Raw genomic sequence first — 17,504 nt, forward strand, 5'->3', positions numbered from 1 at the left:
ATATATATATAAAATTTTTATATTTTTTAAAAAAAAAGCCAGAGTGTTTTTAAGTTTGGAGATTAGTAGCTTTTTCTTTTGCATTGTCTGTTAGATTTAAAAATTGCTATTAATTTTAAAGCTTGTCCATTTTAAGAACCAGATTTAGGACTTTTTAAGGTCAAATAAATGTAAAATGCAATCGAAATGTATCATTATTATCTACTTGAACAAGCTAAAAAATCTAATAATTAATGCCACTGATTTTTATTTCTTAATGCCTAAAAAAATCATATCCAATCACAGCAATACATTTTCACTTTGTTCTCAGTTTGCATTCCATACAATCCACAAAATTTTGAAGACAGTTACTAATGCAATTTTGCTACCTTAAGCTTATTGATAAGACAATTTATTTGTCAGGTGATGGAATGATAAAACTATGGAAATCAATAAAAAATTTAAACTATCTCACAGCAAAATGTTTCAAAAAATTTTAAACCAATGATTTAAAAGAAAGTAATTAAATCAATAACTTTCTTAACAAATCAGTTAATTTAAACAGGGTTGCTGTTGTCGTTTGAAAAGTACAAGTCAAATGGGACAGAAGGCATGGAGCACAGCCCTAGCCACATCTCCTACTTTTTCGAAATAAAGGGTCATAGAGGGGTTCGCCATTGCTTTGAGAGTTAATTTAAACAGGGTTGCTACTGAAATGGAATAAAATTTCCTGACTTTTCCAGATACATTTAAAAAAAAAAAATACTGTCTAATATCTCAGTATGCACTGGCAGCACTATGGACAAAACATATAATGAACCACAAAAATTAATTATTTGCTATTTACACATTATATTTTATTTTAATTAATGCCAAATTGAAAAAAAAAGAAGCTCATGTGTTCTTGAAAAAGGGTGGTGCAAAAATAGTATGCTTGGCTAGACCTTCGACAAAACAAAATCGCTGACTTTTTCAAATTTCGGCTGAAAACTTTTTTGGGCAATTTCCATATTTCCTGACTTTTCCCAATTTTCCAGACAAAGCAGCAACCCTGAGTAAATCAACGAACTCTGTTTGACAGCATAATAAATTTTTATCGTGTTCACAATTTACCATTTTTGCAGCATTTCTGGATCTACTTTTTCTTGGAGTACGTTTAGAATCTACGCTGCCTAGAGTATCCTCTTCTGATATCACGAGTGTCTTTAATTTTGTTCTACTTCTTCTAGGGGACTTTGTGTCTAGAGGCTTATATTTAAAAAAAAAAAAGATTTTATTCAGACAAACAGAGGAAATAAACTATGCAAATAAAATAAGAACAGACAAAAAAATTACCTTCACTGCTGCAACTAGTTTTTGGGGAGTTACTTTCTTAGCAGTGTTCTTTTTAGCTAACTGTTCAACTAACATTCTTTGTTCTCTCTCAAATTCAGAGATCTTCTTCTGCGTTTGTTCTCTGATGCGCCGACTCCTCTTGATCGGAGCCGACGACTCCCCGTCGCTGCTCTGCTGAGAGGGAGTCGCCAGGTCTTCTATCCTACTTCGAGCTCTCGGAATTTTAGCGGGTTTGGACGTCTGTTTGTCTGCTTGGGTGCTGCTCAGTATCTCTAAAAAGCCCTCAGGAATAGAAAAAGCTTGCTTTTCTCCATCCCCTGATGAAAATTGAGTACTTTTAGGTGTTCTTTTTCTAGGCGAAGGCTTTGGAGGAGGAGGAGGAGGAACTTTTTTTGGCTGAGGAACAGCTTTTGCTGGAACAGTTTTGAGTGGGGCTCGTAACCTTCCCTTTTTCTTTTTAAGAGCGTTTACGTTAATTTTTTCTTCTACGATTTCTATGTCGTCCGTCGTGTCCATACTGAAGGTGGTCAGGAGAAGCGGCGAGCTTAATTTTTTAAGTGGAACTACAGGTGATGGGCTAAATGAGACACGCTTAATTTTTGTTTCCAAACAAAGACTGTTTCTTATACAATGCAAATCAAAACGGAGGGGGTGAAGTTTACTTTGGAGATCTAATTTTGATTTACTCTTATTTTCGCCACAGGCTAAAGTCGTTTCGTCTTTCGACGATTTCTTTTCGCTAGATTTTTTCATCAAGGCCATTAAATTAAGCTCAGATTCACTAGAATCCTCATCTGAATTCAAAACTACTGTCTTTTTATCCCCTAAAATTTCATCGTTCTTGGATAAATTACCAGAAACTTTCCCTATGTTTTCATCAATGCCCATAGCTTCTACATTGGTTTCTTTTGCGCCATTTTTTAAACTTGCTCTTCTTCTGTTCTTCCGAGGAGTGAATATGCGTTTCTTTCTGCTTCTGGTTTGTTTCCCAGTTTTAGGTTGTACATCACTACTTGCTTCTTTAGCAGTATTACAATCTTTTTCACCTAGGTCTTCATTTTGAAGTTTTGGAACACTTGTTTCTGAATTCTCTGTTGCCAAGGGCTGAAGCTGAGGCAAACTTTCAGATTCAGACTTTTCAGTCTTGTCTTTAGAATTTTTGTCGATGGATTCTGCTACAGATTTTATGCAAGGTTCATCATTTTGTTCCGCCTCTTTTTGAATTGTGAGCTCCTTGTTCGTCAAAGACTTACTCTTGGAATGTTTCACATTTTCTGTATCATTTAAACCTTCTTTTACCGCTTTATCATTAGGTACTTCTTTCACATCAGGGCAAGCTAGATCACTTTTTTCCTTTGTTCCAATATCGTTTAGTTCTTCTTGTTCGTGAGCAGTAGCTTCTGTTGTAGTTTGCTTTTGTATTTCAGTTTTTTTGTTTGTTTCTGTATTCTGTAGTTCATTTTTTTCTAATTGAGAAACTTCTGCACTAACATCTTCTCCAATCTTTACCTGGCACTGTGTATCATTTTTATCGTCCCTATTGTTATTATTTTCTGTGCTTAAGCTCTTTACCTCACTATCTTTATCTATACAAGATTTAGGCTCATCTACAATTTCTCTCTTTTCAGACTTGTCAAGCTTTTTGTCACCGGGTTCTTTCTCATCTTGAATATCCAACGGCACAGATTTCGAAATTACCTCTTCCTTAGTGGATTTCAAAGTTTCTTTCAAGCTTTTTGCATTGTCTGAATCATTATCCACTGGAATACGAGAACTTGGAAAAGATTTTTTTCCCGTAGATGAATCAGACTTCTCAATTTTATCACAACATTCAGTTTCATTTGGTTCAGTAATTGACTTTTTAACTACATTTTCAGGTGGCAAGATAGGTCCAGTTGAGGTTTTAGGCGAATCAGTTGTAGTTTCCACTGAAATTTTTTCCGATTCAGAAACAGAGTCAGCAAGATCTTCCTTCAAAATAATTTTACCTGCTTTCTTATCATCAGCATTTGTAGTTTGAATAATTTCAGTTTTCTGATGTTTTATATTAGGCGGAGTTACGGTCAACTCTTCACGGTCAGCAGTCAAATCTTCAGACGCTTTTTCATCCTTGGACACTTCATTAGTTAAAGGTTTAGCTGTTGCACTTTTCACACCATCCGAGACTTTCACGCACTTTTCAACATCACACGAAGAATCAGCAACAGTCTCAGATAGTTTGGGATCATGACTGTCTCCTGCCGGAATACTCTCATCTTTTTTATGTGGATCAGCTTTATGTTCATTTGCATTTGGTACACTTATTTCCCCTTTTCTTTCTATTCCTTTTGAAGCTAATTTATGTTCTTCATCATCGCTTACTTTTTTTGAAAGGTTCTGAATATTTGTTGCGTCCATATGCTCCTTGTTATCAGGTGTTTGTTTGGCCTCTTCCTCAGCATAAGGCTTCAAAGATTTCCCAGCATTAGCAGCTTCTAACGTTTTTCCATCAACAGAAAGCTTGTCTGTGGATTTCTCATCAGGAATCTCCGGTGCTAAAGTACCTGATTCTTTTATAAGTTCTTTATTTTCAAGAATTTCAGAGGCGTGGTGGTCATCCAGAGATTTATCTGTTTTTTCCTCGCTCAAGATCGGCATGGTTTCCTTGATGCTAGAATCTTCAGAAAGTTTTTTAGTGCTCGTCTTTGTCTCACAGGAACTTGTAACTCTCGAAGTCAACACCTCCACTGAATTTTTATCTGCTTCGCAATTTTCTTTTACCTTGTTTGTTTCCTCATCAGGAGTTAGAGCTGTTTTATCAACACTTTCTTTAAGGGGCACTTCCTTATCCAATTTATCTCCTTTGGTACTCAGTTTTGACTGCTGTTTCAATTGATTCTGTTCTTGAAAAGAAGTATCAGACCTGTTTGGTGTTACTTTATCAAGACTTTCACTTAGGGGCACTTCCTTATCTAATTTATCTCCTTTGGTACTCAGTTTTGACTGTTGTTTCAATTTATTCTGTTCTTGAAAAGAAGTATCAGACCTGTTTGGTGTTACTTTATCAAGACTTTCACTTAAGGGCACTTCCTTTTCCAATTTATCTCCTTTGGTATTCAATTTTGACTGTTGTTTCAGTTTATTCTGTTCTTGAAAAGAAGCATCAGACTGGCTTGGTGTTATTTTATCAAGACTTGCACTGAGGGGCACTTCCTTATCTAATTTATCTCCTTTGGTACTCAGTTTTGACTGCTGTTTTAATTTATTCTGTTCTTCAAAAGAAGTATCAGACTTTTTCAGTGTTATTTTATCAAGATTTTCACTTAGGGGCCCTTTCTTATCTAATTTATCTCCTTTCGTACTCAGTTTTGACTGCTGTGTTAATTTATTCTGTTCTTCAAAAGAAGTATCAAACTTTCTCAGTGTTATTTTATCAAGATTTTCACTTAGGGGCACTTCCTTATCTAATTTACCTTCTCTAGTACTCAGTTTTGACTGTTGTTTCAATTTACTCTGTTCTTGAAAAGAAGCATCAGACCTGTTTGGTGTTATTTTATCAAGACTTTCACTTAGGGGCACTTCCTTATCTAATTTACCTTCTCTAGTACTCAGTTTTGACTGTTGTTTCAATTTATCCTGTTCTTGAAAAGAAGCATCAGACCTGTTTGGTGTTATTTTATCAACAGAACTGCCAGTTTTCAATTCTTGAACACTTTCAGCACTACTAACAGGTAAGTTATCAGGATAATTTACATCAGCTTTTATACTCTTTGCATTTTGAAATTTAGTATGCTTATCTTGGGATAGAACTTCTGGGCAATCAGTTTTATTATCACTGCTTCCTTTTACAGAAGAATTTGAATTAGTTTTTAGAGCATCTAAAGATGAACATTTCTGGTAAAGTTCTGAGGAAGTTCTGCTGTTCTGTAGTGCCACATTAGATTTCAAAAGTACAGAGGAATCGGTAGATTCCGCACCGGATTTCGCGTCATCTAGCACCTGCGCAGTATTGAAATTATACCTCTTGCTTAAATTATCACAATAATTATCATTAAAAGACTTCTCACTTGCATTAAGGCCAACTTTACTCGAAGCATTAGTGAAGTTTAGGGTTTTGTCTGAATTCTTTGGATGAATGACGCTATTTGAAACATTCATCATCATGTTGGTATCGCACATGTTTTGCAAAGCTTGAAGGTGCGAAAAACTAGATCCCGTACTCACTTTGGAGGTATAAATAGACTCTCTGCTAGTTTGATTTTCTTGATATTGATTAAGTTTACTATTTTTCACTTCAAAAATTACAGATTTGCGCAAATGTTCACTATTTTGATTAGAATGCTCGTCTTTCAGCATGGACATGTGCTTTTTTTTCAAAGGTCTCGGTGCTTCAGGCACACTGTTGAAGTCGGGATCAATCGTTTTATAAGTCATAGGGGAGGATGTTATGTGAGAAGGCCTATCTTTATTTCCATTGCAATCAATACTACTTTTACTTAGGTTAGAAATATTATTAAAGTCTATTCTACCCCCAGAGGAAGACGTGTTCACTTTGGTTTGGCCGGCCGAATCGCTGCTACGATGCGACACGCTCAAATCCATCGGAAACTCTTCCCTAGGTGGGGCAGAAGATAGTTCGGTAGGGTGTGTTTTCGAGGGGCTTCTTAACTGTGGAGTTTTTCTAGCGTCGACGGACAAGTCCTCAGCGACCGCTTCAGGAACATTATTTGTTTGGCTACTCGAAGAGAGATCACAGGCGGTGTGCTGATCAAGGTTGAGAGCTAAGGCAGCAGCTTGCTTCTTCTGGTTGTTCCAACGCTCATACAGCTTGATTTTCCCGCCTTTAAAGTTAGGCTCAGAAGGAGATTCAATAGAAGGGGAAGGAAGCTTGTTTGGGGCATCTCCTTTCTTTGGTACAGCTGGAGGAGTTTCTTTGCTGGACAGTTTGGTTGGACAGGAATCCTCCGATCTAGGCAAAGGAACTGTTGTCGATTTCTTATCAGATTCCTTCGTTTCTTTCATAAACTTTTGCAGTGGTTTAACAAGATGTAATTTTTCTGGAATTGAAGTGACGGGAGAAATTTCCGCCGAGTCAGGCTCCTTTTCGGAAGGTTTATGCGATGAACATTCCTTTTGCTTGTCTGATTTGTTTTCTACTTTAATTTCTTCGCTGTCCGTCATTTCAACGTCATTGTGCGTCTCCTTTGCGGCAATGGAAGAATCTTGTGTTATAACTTGGCAACCGTCAACTTCCATTGGAGTAATTTTGTTATTCTCAGGATCAGAATCTTCTATCTTTACGGTTACTTTATTATCACATTCCATTAGACTGTCTTCAACTTTGACAATCTCTGATTCCGTTTGTTTTTCATTAGACTTTTCTTCGCTGAGCCGCTCGGTAGAAGGTTTTGAATCTTCAGCCATTTTTGTGGAGTTGACGTCATTCAAGTTTGAGTCTTTTCTTTCAGTTTTTATTATTATTGTATTAGGTTTTGTCTCAGATATACTACATGCTTTCATATCATCTCCATCTAAAAATAAACAATGTAATATTAAGAACAAAGGGATAATAAGGATTATAAAAGATTGTTGCACAAGAGATAGTGTCATAGAACATCTCATTTTAAGCTTCTGCAACAAGAGAAAACATTTTTACAGGGATAGCAAAACAACTTTTTAAACTTTTAGGGTAATTTTAGGAACCTTTTCAAGAAATTAGAACATAAGCTTTAGGGGTAAAATAAGATTTTATTAGTTTATTACATTGTTTATTACATTACAACAAAAGATTATTCCTATCCAGGAATACATATTTACATGTCCTTAAACAGACAAAAATGAAAAGAGCATCAAAATTGGCCGCACAGCCCAATGTGGGCCAATGCCTTCCCCTGAAGATTTCTCCATAACGACTACTGATTTATCTTTGGTCTCCAATTGTTTACATTGATTGCAAGAAAATGAGACTCCAGTCGAGTAAGCACATCTCAACCACGACCTTCCCCGCTTTCTTGCTCCAGTAGGACTAAAAAGCAGTATATTTTTCTATTGTATTGTCATCACTCATTCGAATCACGTGGGCCACCCAATTTATTCTATCTATTTTTATGTATTTAACAATATCGGGTTGTTTATAAATTTTGTACAGTTCAAAGTTAAATCTTCTTCTCCAGTTACTGTTTTCATTTACACCACCAAGTATACTCTGCAAAATCTTTCTCTGAAATATTGTGATACGATTTTCCTCCAGTTTAATCATTGTCCAAGCTTCAGAAACGTATGTCAAGCCTGGCCTGACAAGAGTTTTGTAAATTAAGAACTTAGAAAACGAAAAATAAGTTGAGGAAGAAAAAAAAATCCATACTAAAACATTTCAAAAATGAAATGCTTCAAAAAATTATTTATGAAAAAATATGATCTAATTAAGTAAGCTAAAAATTGGAACTGTAGCAAAATTTATTTAGCACTAATAAATTATAAAGTTTGATACAACTAATTGACTCAGGAACTGCTTTTTACATAAAGAACAATTTATACATTAACAAATATAGATAAACAAATTAATAAGCATATACCTTCATGCATAATTTACAGATATTGTATCTAATAATAATACCAAAAGAGATGGTTTTCAAAACTAAGTCTTTGGAATGGTACCCTTCCTCTCCAAAAAAAATAATACCTTTTCAGTAAAGGAAAACTTTAATTTTTAACATATTATTACAAACATTATTATTTGAACCCCTTTACCTTATTATTAAAAAATATATAATGTGTGATATTACTAAATTTCAAATCAGCAATTTACATTAAAAGTTACAACAACAACAAAAAATGACATAATTTAATTTTGAGTCTCTTTATCAAAGGTTATTTGAAAAGTTCTTTGTAAAAAGTCTTGCAAAGATGTTTTTCTTTCCTCCAAATTATGATGAGATCGACCTTGAGTGAAACCACTTCCCGATATTTTTAAAGCTATGCAACATAAACTGCACTTTGCAGAATATACCTTGCCAGTCACTAATTCTAACCATTCTTTAAGAAAAATTCTGTCTAGTTCTTTTTCAAATCAATTGTTCTAGAATTTGGTTCCTACTTTTCCCATGTTATCNTAAAGTTGAATTAGTGAAGGTACCGCTAAACGGTAGTAAATTCGGCCTGGACAGACCCCTGATCATACAATGTTTATGCTACTAGACAAACTGGAAGAATTATAAAAATGCAAATTAGATATTTTGACATTTTCCAAAACATGACCCCGTTCAGACGACAGGGAATTTTTGTGATTTTCTTAACCAGTATTTTTCTAAGAATTGTTTCCCGTTAATTTCAGAAAATAATCTTTTATTTTTGGAATCTTGACTTTTTATGGCTCTCTGTGAACAAACGACTACTACGTTTTAAAATTAATAAGAGATATATATTTAACACCTATGATTTAATACAGAAAGAATCGTATGAGACATTCTATATTGCACACACATATATATAAACACATTTGGCTACCTGTCTCAACTTTTGTTGCAGCATCTTCAGATGTTTCTTTGGTTTCTTCAGCACCCTCCTCTTTCGTGGCGGCATAATTATTTTTTTGAAGCTCTCCAAGAAGATTCTTTAACTCATCAGTCGTTCTGTAAAATATTTTAATCAAAATATTTTCTACTTTATAACTTCCAGTTAAGAATAAATAAATAAATCTTTAAAATATATTTCTATTTATATATATAAATATATATATATATATAAAAATAATTTAAAATATATTATAAATAAAAGTTGACGAGATATATCTATTCTGAACAGTCGACCCATTTTTGAGTTTACATCTATATTCAACTACGTAGGCTTTCAATTTTGACTCCAGAAGACAAGTGAACTCCTGAATTAAACCTTGGAACTAACTAGCTGCATGGGAGGACTTTTTTGAAGGAATTAATCGTATTTGTAACCATAAGAAAATTCATAACAGCTAAAATGGTTGGCCAGACGCTAAATTGAATTCTAACTAGAGATAGATAAGCTTTCGTTATCAATTAAAAACTGATATTGATACAGTACAGAACCATTTATTCGGTATCCAGATAACCGGGGAAAGTTTTGCTTGGTTAGTGTTAACTAGAACCATTTTAAACTAGAACGATTATGAAAAAAGGTGGAAATTGAACTCATCCTTGAAGTTGAGTAGAGGAAAATGTGAGGAAGGGGAGAATTACTTTCCCCGTTTACCCAGAGAAACGTCATTTCTTCCATGACCTTGAAGATCTTTATATCAAGAGGAGGCAGGAATGTTTTGTTTTCTCCTTTAGGCCGTCAATCAAACTCAAAGGAGTGGGATGCTGATTTCGTTTACCGTTTGATTTAAGAGGGGGTGGGGAAAATGCATTGCACATGCATATCAGTGAACAGAAGATGAAAGAGAAAAATATATTTATCTATTTGACATCGATTAATAAAAAAAAAATCTTTTTCTTTAGAATAAATTCTGATTCTTTGGAAGTGCGGTATCATTTGTAAATTTTTTTCGTGATGTAGAATCACAGCTGCTGTAACAAAAAATCGCATTATATAAAAAAAATAATAAAAGGAGAATTGTTTATTCATTTAAACATATGATTATTTTATGAAGCAGATTGGAGTTTTGTTTTTCGGATTCCATTATGTCTGATTTTTTTTTTCTTTTCCCGATAAATTTCGCTCTCAATAAATTAATTCTTTTTATTCATAAATTTTATCATTAGGTTGTTTCTTTTAATTCCGTTGATCTTGCTTTGTTCCGGGTTTTAATATTTATGCTAGTGCCTTTTTTAACTATTGTTTCGGTTCAATAATTTTAAAGTGTTGTTTTTATTTAGTTTAATAAGTTTTCCTTTTATTTATCGTCCCTTCCCCCGTATAAATAGGCATGAAATATATTACGTTATTTAATCATTGGTTTTGTTTATATTAGTTAATTTAGGAATTGTAATTCTACAATATGAGATATGATATTGAATGATATGAGAATTTCGTATATATGAGAACTATATATCAAATATCAAATAAATATGAGAATTTCGTATTTTTTAAACTTGTTTTTCTTGTCTAAACTTGCAGATTTTTTTCTTCTTTTAAATGTTATTTTTCTACCATTTTTTTTTCTTTTTAAATTTAAGAGTGCTTTTCTTTTTTCCCCCTTACTTTAAAAGGTTTTACACTTTTCCCTCGTAATTCGGGTTCGATAAAACATCGATTAACGACACTTTTTGGTCGATCCAGAAAACCGGGAAATTCAGACATCCGGGATAGCGATGGTCCCGAGCATCCTGGATAATTGGTTCTCTGCTGTACAACTAAACATCAGTTACAAAAAGCTGATACGTTAACTATCAAATACATAATGTTAATTTAGATCTTAAGAAGTAGAGTTGATGAATTATTAAGTGAAATTTATATTGAATTTTGAATTTATTCATTTAAATTGTAGATCTTAAAGTTTTGTTATAAAATAAAATGAGTTAAATCAAAAAGAAAACAAAAACTAACTAAAATTAAAAAACTAACATATTCAATATGGATTCCATGCATCAATTTTCATGCATCACATCAATGAAGTTGTAAAAACATAATGACTCCATGGCTCATATATTAATTATAACTTTAAATTAAACTAAATGTATCAACAAAAAGTTTATTATTTTTATTTTCTGATAATTTGGCAAAAAATTAAAACTTTGTCAGCACGTGCAAAAACGTGTCAAATTTAAATAAATTATTGCTTTAAATTTTATAAATAAAATTAAAAAAACTTTCAATGCCACAAATTCAATTTTTTACACAAATAAAGAGTTTGTAACTTTAGTCAAATTAGTAAGAAAAAAGCTAATATTAAAATCATAGTAAAAACAAACATTTAAAATTTATTATAATAACAAACTTTACAATAAATATTTATGAAAATTCTTTTGTGATTTTGCAAGTTACAAATTAAAATAACATACGATTAATTGAATATAGCAAAAAAATGAAATCACTTTTAAAATCTGTAACAAATCGAACCTATATCAAATTACTGATTTGAATAAGGAACTGTTTTGAACTAACTGTTTGAAACGATAAAAGAATCACACCAACATTGTTGCAGAACGTTACAGAGTTCTTGCAGAGAGATTTTTCTTCCAAAAGTGTAAAAAAAATTAATTAAAAAAAAAAAACACTTTTAACACACTTAATTTACACCGATAGAATCATAAATTGATGTAATGTTTCGATTGTATTTTCAACAGTTATTAATTTTAAATATCCAAATATATTTCAAACAACATGGAAAATTCGAATCTTGGATTTGAGCATCTACTTTTTAAGGCAATAATTCTATCGAAATGTTTGGCATTTATTGGTATTGATTTCTACGTTTTAAAGCCAATATTTTTTGTACGATATTTTTTATTACAACAACCTAATCTCCAAACAAAACAAGCATTAGAAAAGTCCGATTCACACTATTTCATCACCGATCTCCCCCCCCCCCCNGGCAATTACTCGATCGATTTACAAAATGCAAAGAAGAAAACAATTTGTTCGCTCCCCCACTCCCCAACAAAATGTGAGAATATCACCCAGAATATTAGAATAAAAAATTATTATATGTTTAATTAAAAAAAAAAAGTTTTTTTTGTTACAAACACAGCGCTTTTGTTATTTTAAATTAGTAAGTTAATATTAAAAGTATCTTGCAGAAAGATAGTGGTAGAGAGATTTGTCGCAGATTGCTCGAAAAAATCCTTCCACAGGGGATACAAAATTATCTCATTAATTCTCATTGGTATTGATAGGATTCAAAAATTAATATAAGATTGAAAAGTAATTTTAACTTTTTTTAAGAATTATTTTTCATTAGTTAACTTTAAAAAATGAATTAATATGCTTACGAGCATAGAAGTTGCCACTCATTTTCATCCTCAGCCCCTTGACGATATAGCCGCATATTATGATCTTTATCTAACTGGTACCAATACACATGGCCATCGATATCTCGACCAATGGGTGGAATGCGAAGAGAGGAGGCATCTTGTTTGTTGACTTCAGTTTTAAATTTCACATTGCTATCAAATTGCAGTTCAAGTAATCGCTGCAAAAACAAATATTAATTAGTGTTTTAATAAACAAGAAACCAGGATCAATTATTCTGACAGCACATTTTAGTCACGAAAAAAGAAGAATCATTTAGGAATACTTTAAGCCATTTAATTTTAAGTATCAGAATTAATTATTAAAAAATCAGAGGTTTAACTAAGTTTTTTTAAGAGGTACCTATTTTGTGAAAAATTTAAACATAATTTGTAAAAATTAAAAATTATATTAAAAAATCAACACATAAATATGGTAAAAATAGGAAAATATTTTCAAAAATTGTCACTACAAATAAAAATCATTTATGACTGGTAAATTTCTGTATATTTTTTTCCATATATTCAAGAACAATTTTGCTATTGTAAAATTTTGGGCTTAAAATTATATCCAAATTTAAAAAAATCCATAAAAATCATTGCCCATTGTTAAATTTCAACTTGAATTTAATAAAAACATGCCTTTAACAGTATTAGCACTTAAATTAATTTTTATTATGGAACATTTTCAACTGGTTCATACAGAAGAAAAAATATTTCATAAACAAAAAAAGGCTGTTAGAATAAATTTAAGAATAATGTGTAAGATAACAGTTCAAATTTCAACTTCCTGTAAAGTTTATAGAGGTAGAGCCTCTTCGTTTCATTTCAAATTATTTTTCTAATTTAAAATAAATTCAAACTGAAACAAAAAACATTATTTCAAAGTTCTATCCTTTATAATTGGTAAATTTGCTTTTACTCATAATTAGAGGTGATTTTTATTGATGCTCAAGTTTTATAATTGATTCAATTCTCAAGGGGCCAACATAAGTGGCATTTCTGCGCTAAGAAAATGACACTGACTAAGATTAAAATCGTAACTGACAAATCCTTTGGATAGCATTTTGAACTCAATGGATGTTCAGTTTTCTTCTTTCTTTTTTTTAATGGCGGAGACTTGAGCCTATTTCCCATTGACCAATGCCCGAATCGCTATTCTTTTATCGTTACCCAGTGGCTAAGTCACGTGGTTGAATAGTTTTGCCCACATTAAACAACCGCAAACCTGTTTATAGGGCGAGTTACATTCACATAGAAGAAAGGACAGCGAACAGAGAGAGAAAGTTGCATCCATGCCTACAGTGGGATTCGAACCCATAACCAGAGCCTAACAAAAGCAGGGTATACGGGGCAGTTGCCCCTGGCCCCACATCAGAGGGGGCCCCCAAATCGAATAGAAAGTTTACTTTAGGTTTCTTTCATTAATGAACTTTTTTTGAACAAAATATCAGTACAGTGTAAAATCCATCAATTTTATGTTAGCTTCTTCATTCATTTTGTATTCATTCTATCGTATGAATACAAAAAATCTATATTTCGTAAATCCATGGTTTTCTAGTGCGGAATTCAGCTAAATTTCCACAATTTTGATGGACAAATTCAGCCAATCAAAAGCCTGCATTTTTACATATCACAAAATATGATGTATTTACAAAAATACAGACTTCTGATTGGCCTAAGTGAGCAATCGTAATTGCGAAAATTTAGCTAAATTCTGCTCTATAGTCAGTAGATGACAAAATTAACAATCAGAAAACTGCATTCGGCATGGTAGACATAGGGGGTCAGAAAATCAATAAAACGGAAAGAAATATATTTCTTCTGACCATTGGAGGGCTTTATAGCAATTTTAGGTTCTCTAGTCAACTTTCTTGTTACTTATGTATAATGAAGTGAAAAATTTAAATACCTCCATAAAGTTCAGTTCTTCATACTTCATTCCCTCAAAGAAGTTTTTGCCCTGGGGCCCCAATTAGGCTAAGTCAAGCCTTGCCCATAACCACTGGCCTTGTAGTCCATTACAGTAACCACTAGACCAGTGATTGTCAATGGAGGTAACCCTAAGAAAGGCCAAACCCCATTAATGACTGTATTACTCTGGAACATACAGGGGTTGCTCACAAGAGATCACCGTAATAATAAGTGGATAAAATTGTTGGTGTCAGGCGTAAAACCTTAGAAAGCAAAAAATAATAAATTATTTACAAATTGCCTTACTCTGTAAATTTATTAACACAAACACAAAATTAAATTATATTAGAAAATGATTATTTTTCAAAGTTAGATAAAAGAAATAAAAAGTTTACCTTCAAGAGTTCTATTTTTATAGAAAGCTTTGCTTTTTTGTAACCAAATCTTTCTAATTCCCATGCATCCACAGATGAATACTCGTGACAAAACTAAAAATACAAAAAGACTTTTGTAAAAATTGTGTAGTAGTTGATTTATGAAATCTCTCGAAAGAATACATAAAACACATTTAGCAAACTCCAAATGTTCGCATAAAACACTAAGGTTTCATGCCATTTTTCAAATTATAATTCATGAAATTACTTTCAAAAAATATTCTGAATTAAAGATATAACTTCTGGCTGAAAATGCTCAGGTATGAGATTACAGTACTTGAAAAGCACACACACAATATTCTAAAACATGCAAAAGATATCAAATAATTATTCCTTGTCATAAAATGTGAAGGTATCACATTACTTTAAAGTTGTATAGCATGAAAACTACACATAATATGCAAAAATATTTTAAATACACCAAAGCAGGTTTCGGACAGAATGGATTAATCCACAGTCAAAACCAGGATTAAACCATCTGTCCAAAATCCTTTTGTTCAAATTGTCCAAGACCCTATTGTTAAAATTCTATCACAATTAAAAAAAATAATAATGATGCAAAAAATAAAAGGTTAATTTTTGAACAAAAAACAAAATAAAGACAAGTTTTGGTTGTATTAAAATAAAATATATTATTATTTTTAATACTGCACTATTTATCCTTATGGATAAACATAATTTATCAGTATTAAAAGCATATTTAAAGGATAAGGTATTCACTTTTGCTATTCAATGAATTGTGTAGCTTCAAAAGTTATTCATCTTTTCCAATTATATTATATTATTTACCTTTAATAATTTAAAATATATTGTATAAAAAAGTATCAACTATTTATTAATACATGTAATTATTATGTGTACAATGGCTACACATATAAAATTTTTACCTTTTACAAATGTTAAAGATTTTGGACACTTTAAGGCAGTTTAGGACAATTTCAGACAGTAAAACCCCCTTATCCTGTCCAAAAACAGTTTAGGGCATTCAAAACCCCAACCCAGCACCAAAGGTGCAAAAACATTCTAAATAATTCTAATTTTCCTCAATTCTTGGTTAATGACCGATAAATTTTATTGAGCGGAAAAATTTTCTGTATCAGTGGATCTATTCAAACGTTTAACAAAATATTGATGGAGTAACAGACCTTGATTTAAAATTTCTGGAAGATTTCTTTGTATAATTATTAAAATAAGCTTTACTATATTCCAAATATCAAAAGACAGCTTTATTACTTTATTAAGCAATTCATTATTCACTTTTTAGCTCTTGCCGTTTGTTTGTTTCAGGCCAAATCTTTAAACAAAAAATAAGCACCTTTAAAGTACTTTTTAAGCACTCAAAAAATATTTTTAAGCACTATATAATACATTAACAAAATGCAAAATAATTTTCAAAGACTTTACATTATTATGATAACTAGTTTCTGACAAAGAACACTTTTCTTGATTATATTAGCCACCATAAAAAGATTTTTCAGTTTCATTTCAGAGCGTGGGAAATGGAGCCAGAAATTAAGAATATCTCTCAGAATGCAGCGAGTAGCACATGAGAGTGCAAGAATCTCACGGAACCCAGCTCAGAAGACGCACATGCGGACTCCCAAGTATTTCATCAAACATCATAAGTTATGTACTGACTGCACACCGAAATGGATTGTGGTTGAATGAATTACGAAAATGTTGAATAGAACAATGTGAAAACCATGTTTTTGAATAATATGCAGCGAAAATCGACACGGTAAAGAAAAGAAAATCTTGTTTTCGAAGAGGGAAAGTAAAGCACTTTTTAAAAACACACTAATGAAAAAAGCACCTTAAGAGGATGCCATACAGCGGAAGGAAATTTTCGTTGTGAATTCTGAAAAATGAAGGAGAAAGAGAATTTGTAAGGAAAATTTTCTTCTGCGGTATGGCGTCCTCTTAAGAGCTTTTAAAAAACGAAAATTGAAAATAAGCACCTTTAAAAAACATTACGCACCATATCTTTTCTCTCTCACTTATTTAAGATTTCTTAAACTAGTGAAAATTAACCACGAAAACTCACTTTTATCAGACTTTTCTCCCATTTTTCTTTTGTAACTCTCTTTCTTCCCCTTCTCAGCAAATGAATAATAAGCTCTGCCAAATCTTCTCTCACTGAAAAAGAAAAAAAGTTAACTTAAATACGAAATATATGTAACGCAGCAAACCATAGTAATACATTAAAGTGTAGACTAGTGATCGGAAGTAGAGTGTTATAAATATCAAAAGTACTGTGGTCACTACTTTTTTAATAAATAGTAAAGGGAGTAGTTTAATACAAAACAATATTTAAAAAAAGTCAATTCCTACTTAGGTCAACAAACACAATTTTTATTTTAGTTACTTTTTATTAAATAATGAAAATTCCCCCCCCCCTCCCCCCATATAAAACTAAAATTAATAAATTAATATCTGAAAAAACGGCAAGTTTTAAAAAAAAAATTATTTGAACTTGAATGGATGCATAAAAAGCAGGGTTGGAGTTTTTGCCGGCAAAAAAAAGGGTTTTTTGCCAGGACAGTGGCAAAAACCTGGTAAAAACCGGCAAAAACCAAATTATTTAAATTGCTGATTAAATATTATTACAAAATACTTGAAACAAATTTAAATCAATTATAAGGAACAATAATTTTGATACATTACATGAAAAAAAAATTTTTAACATATTAATAATTAATATAAGGGTAATAATTTTTAAAAGATTGAAAGTTTTTGACCTCTTTTCATTTTAGAATCCTNTTTTGTAATTAAACAATTTTCAAATTTTAAATTAAAAAATGAAATAAATATTAACAAATTTGCTTTTTTAAACTTTCTATATTTTAAAAAAATGTAGCAACTTGATGTATTTTTTGTAATATTTTAAATATCTTGATGCCAACAATAAGGCTTTCACAAATCTAAATAATTAATAATA

At 31.8% G+C, this 17,504-nt stretch overlaps 1 protein-coding gene across 1 annotated transcript in view; it reads right to left on the reverse strand.

Annotated features, from left to right (window-relative positions):
- Positions 1-17,504, reverse strand: part of LOC107456499 (microtubule-associated protein futsch) — a 48,435-nt gene that overhangs the window by 25,996 nt on the left and 4,935 nt on the right. The window contains exons 2-7 of the mRNA XM_043048673.2: positions 16,611-16,702; positions 14,528-14,620; positions 12,201-12,400; positions 8,800-8,924; positions 1,315-6,824; positions 1,093-1,227 (exon numbers count right to left, since the gene is read on the reverse strand). Of these exons, the coding sequence (XP_042904607.1) occupies positions 1,093-1,227; positions 1,315-6,824; positions 8,800-8,924; positions 12,201-12,400; positions 14,528-14,620; positions 16,611-16,702 (6,155 nt within the window). The remainder of the gene's footprint in view (positions 1-1,092; positions 1,228-1,314; positions 6,825-8,799; positions 8,925-12,200; positions 12,401-14,527; positions 14,621-16,610; positions 16,703-17,504) is intronic.

This window comes from Parasteatoda tepidariorum, chromosome 5, assembly GCF_043381705.1.
Source record: "Parasteatoda tepidariorum isolate YZ-2023 chromosome 5, CAS_Ptep_4.0, whole genome shotgun sequence".
Classification (NCBI taxonomy): domain Eukaryota; kingdom Metazoa; phylum Arthropoda; class Arachnida; order Araneae; family Theridiidae; genus Parasteatoda; species Parasteatoda tepidariorum.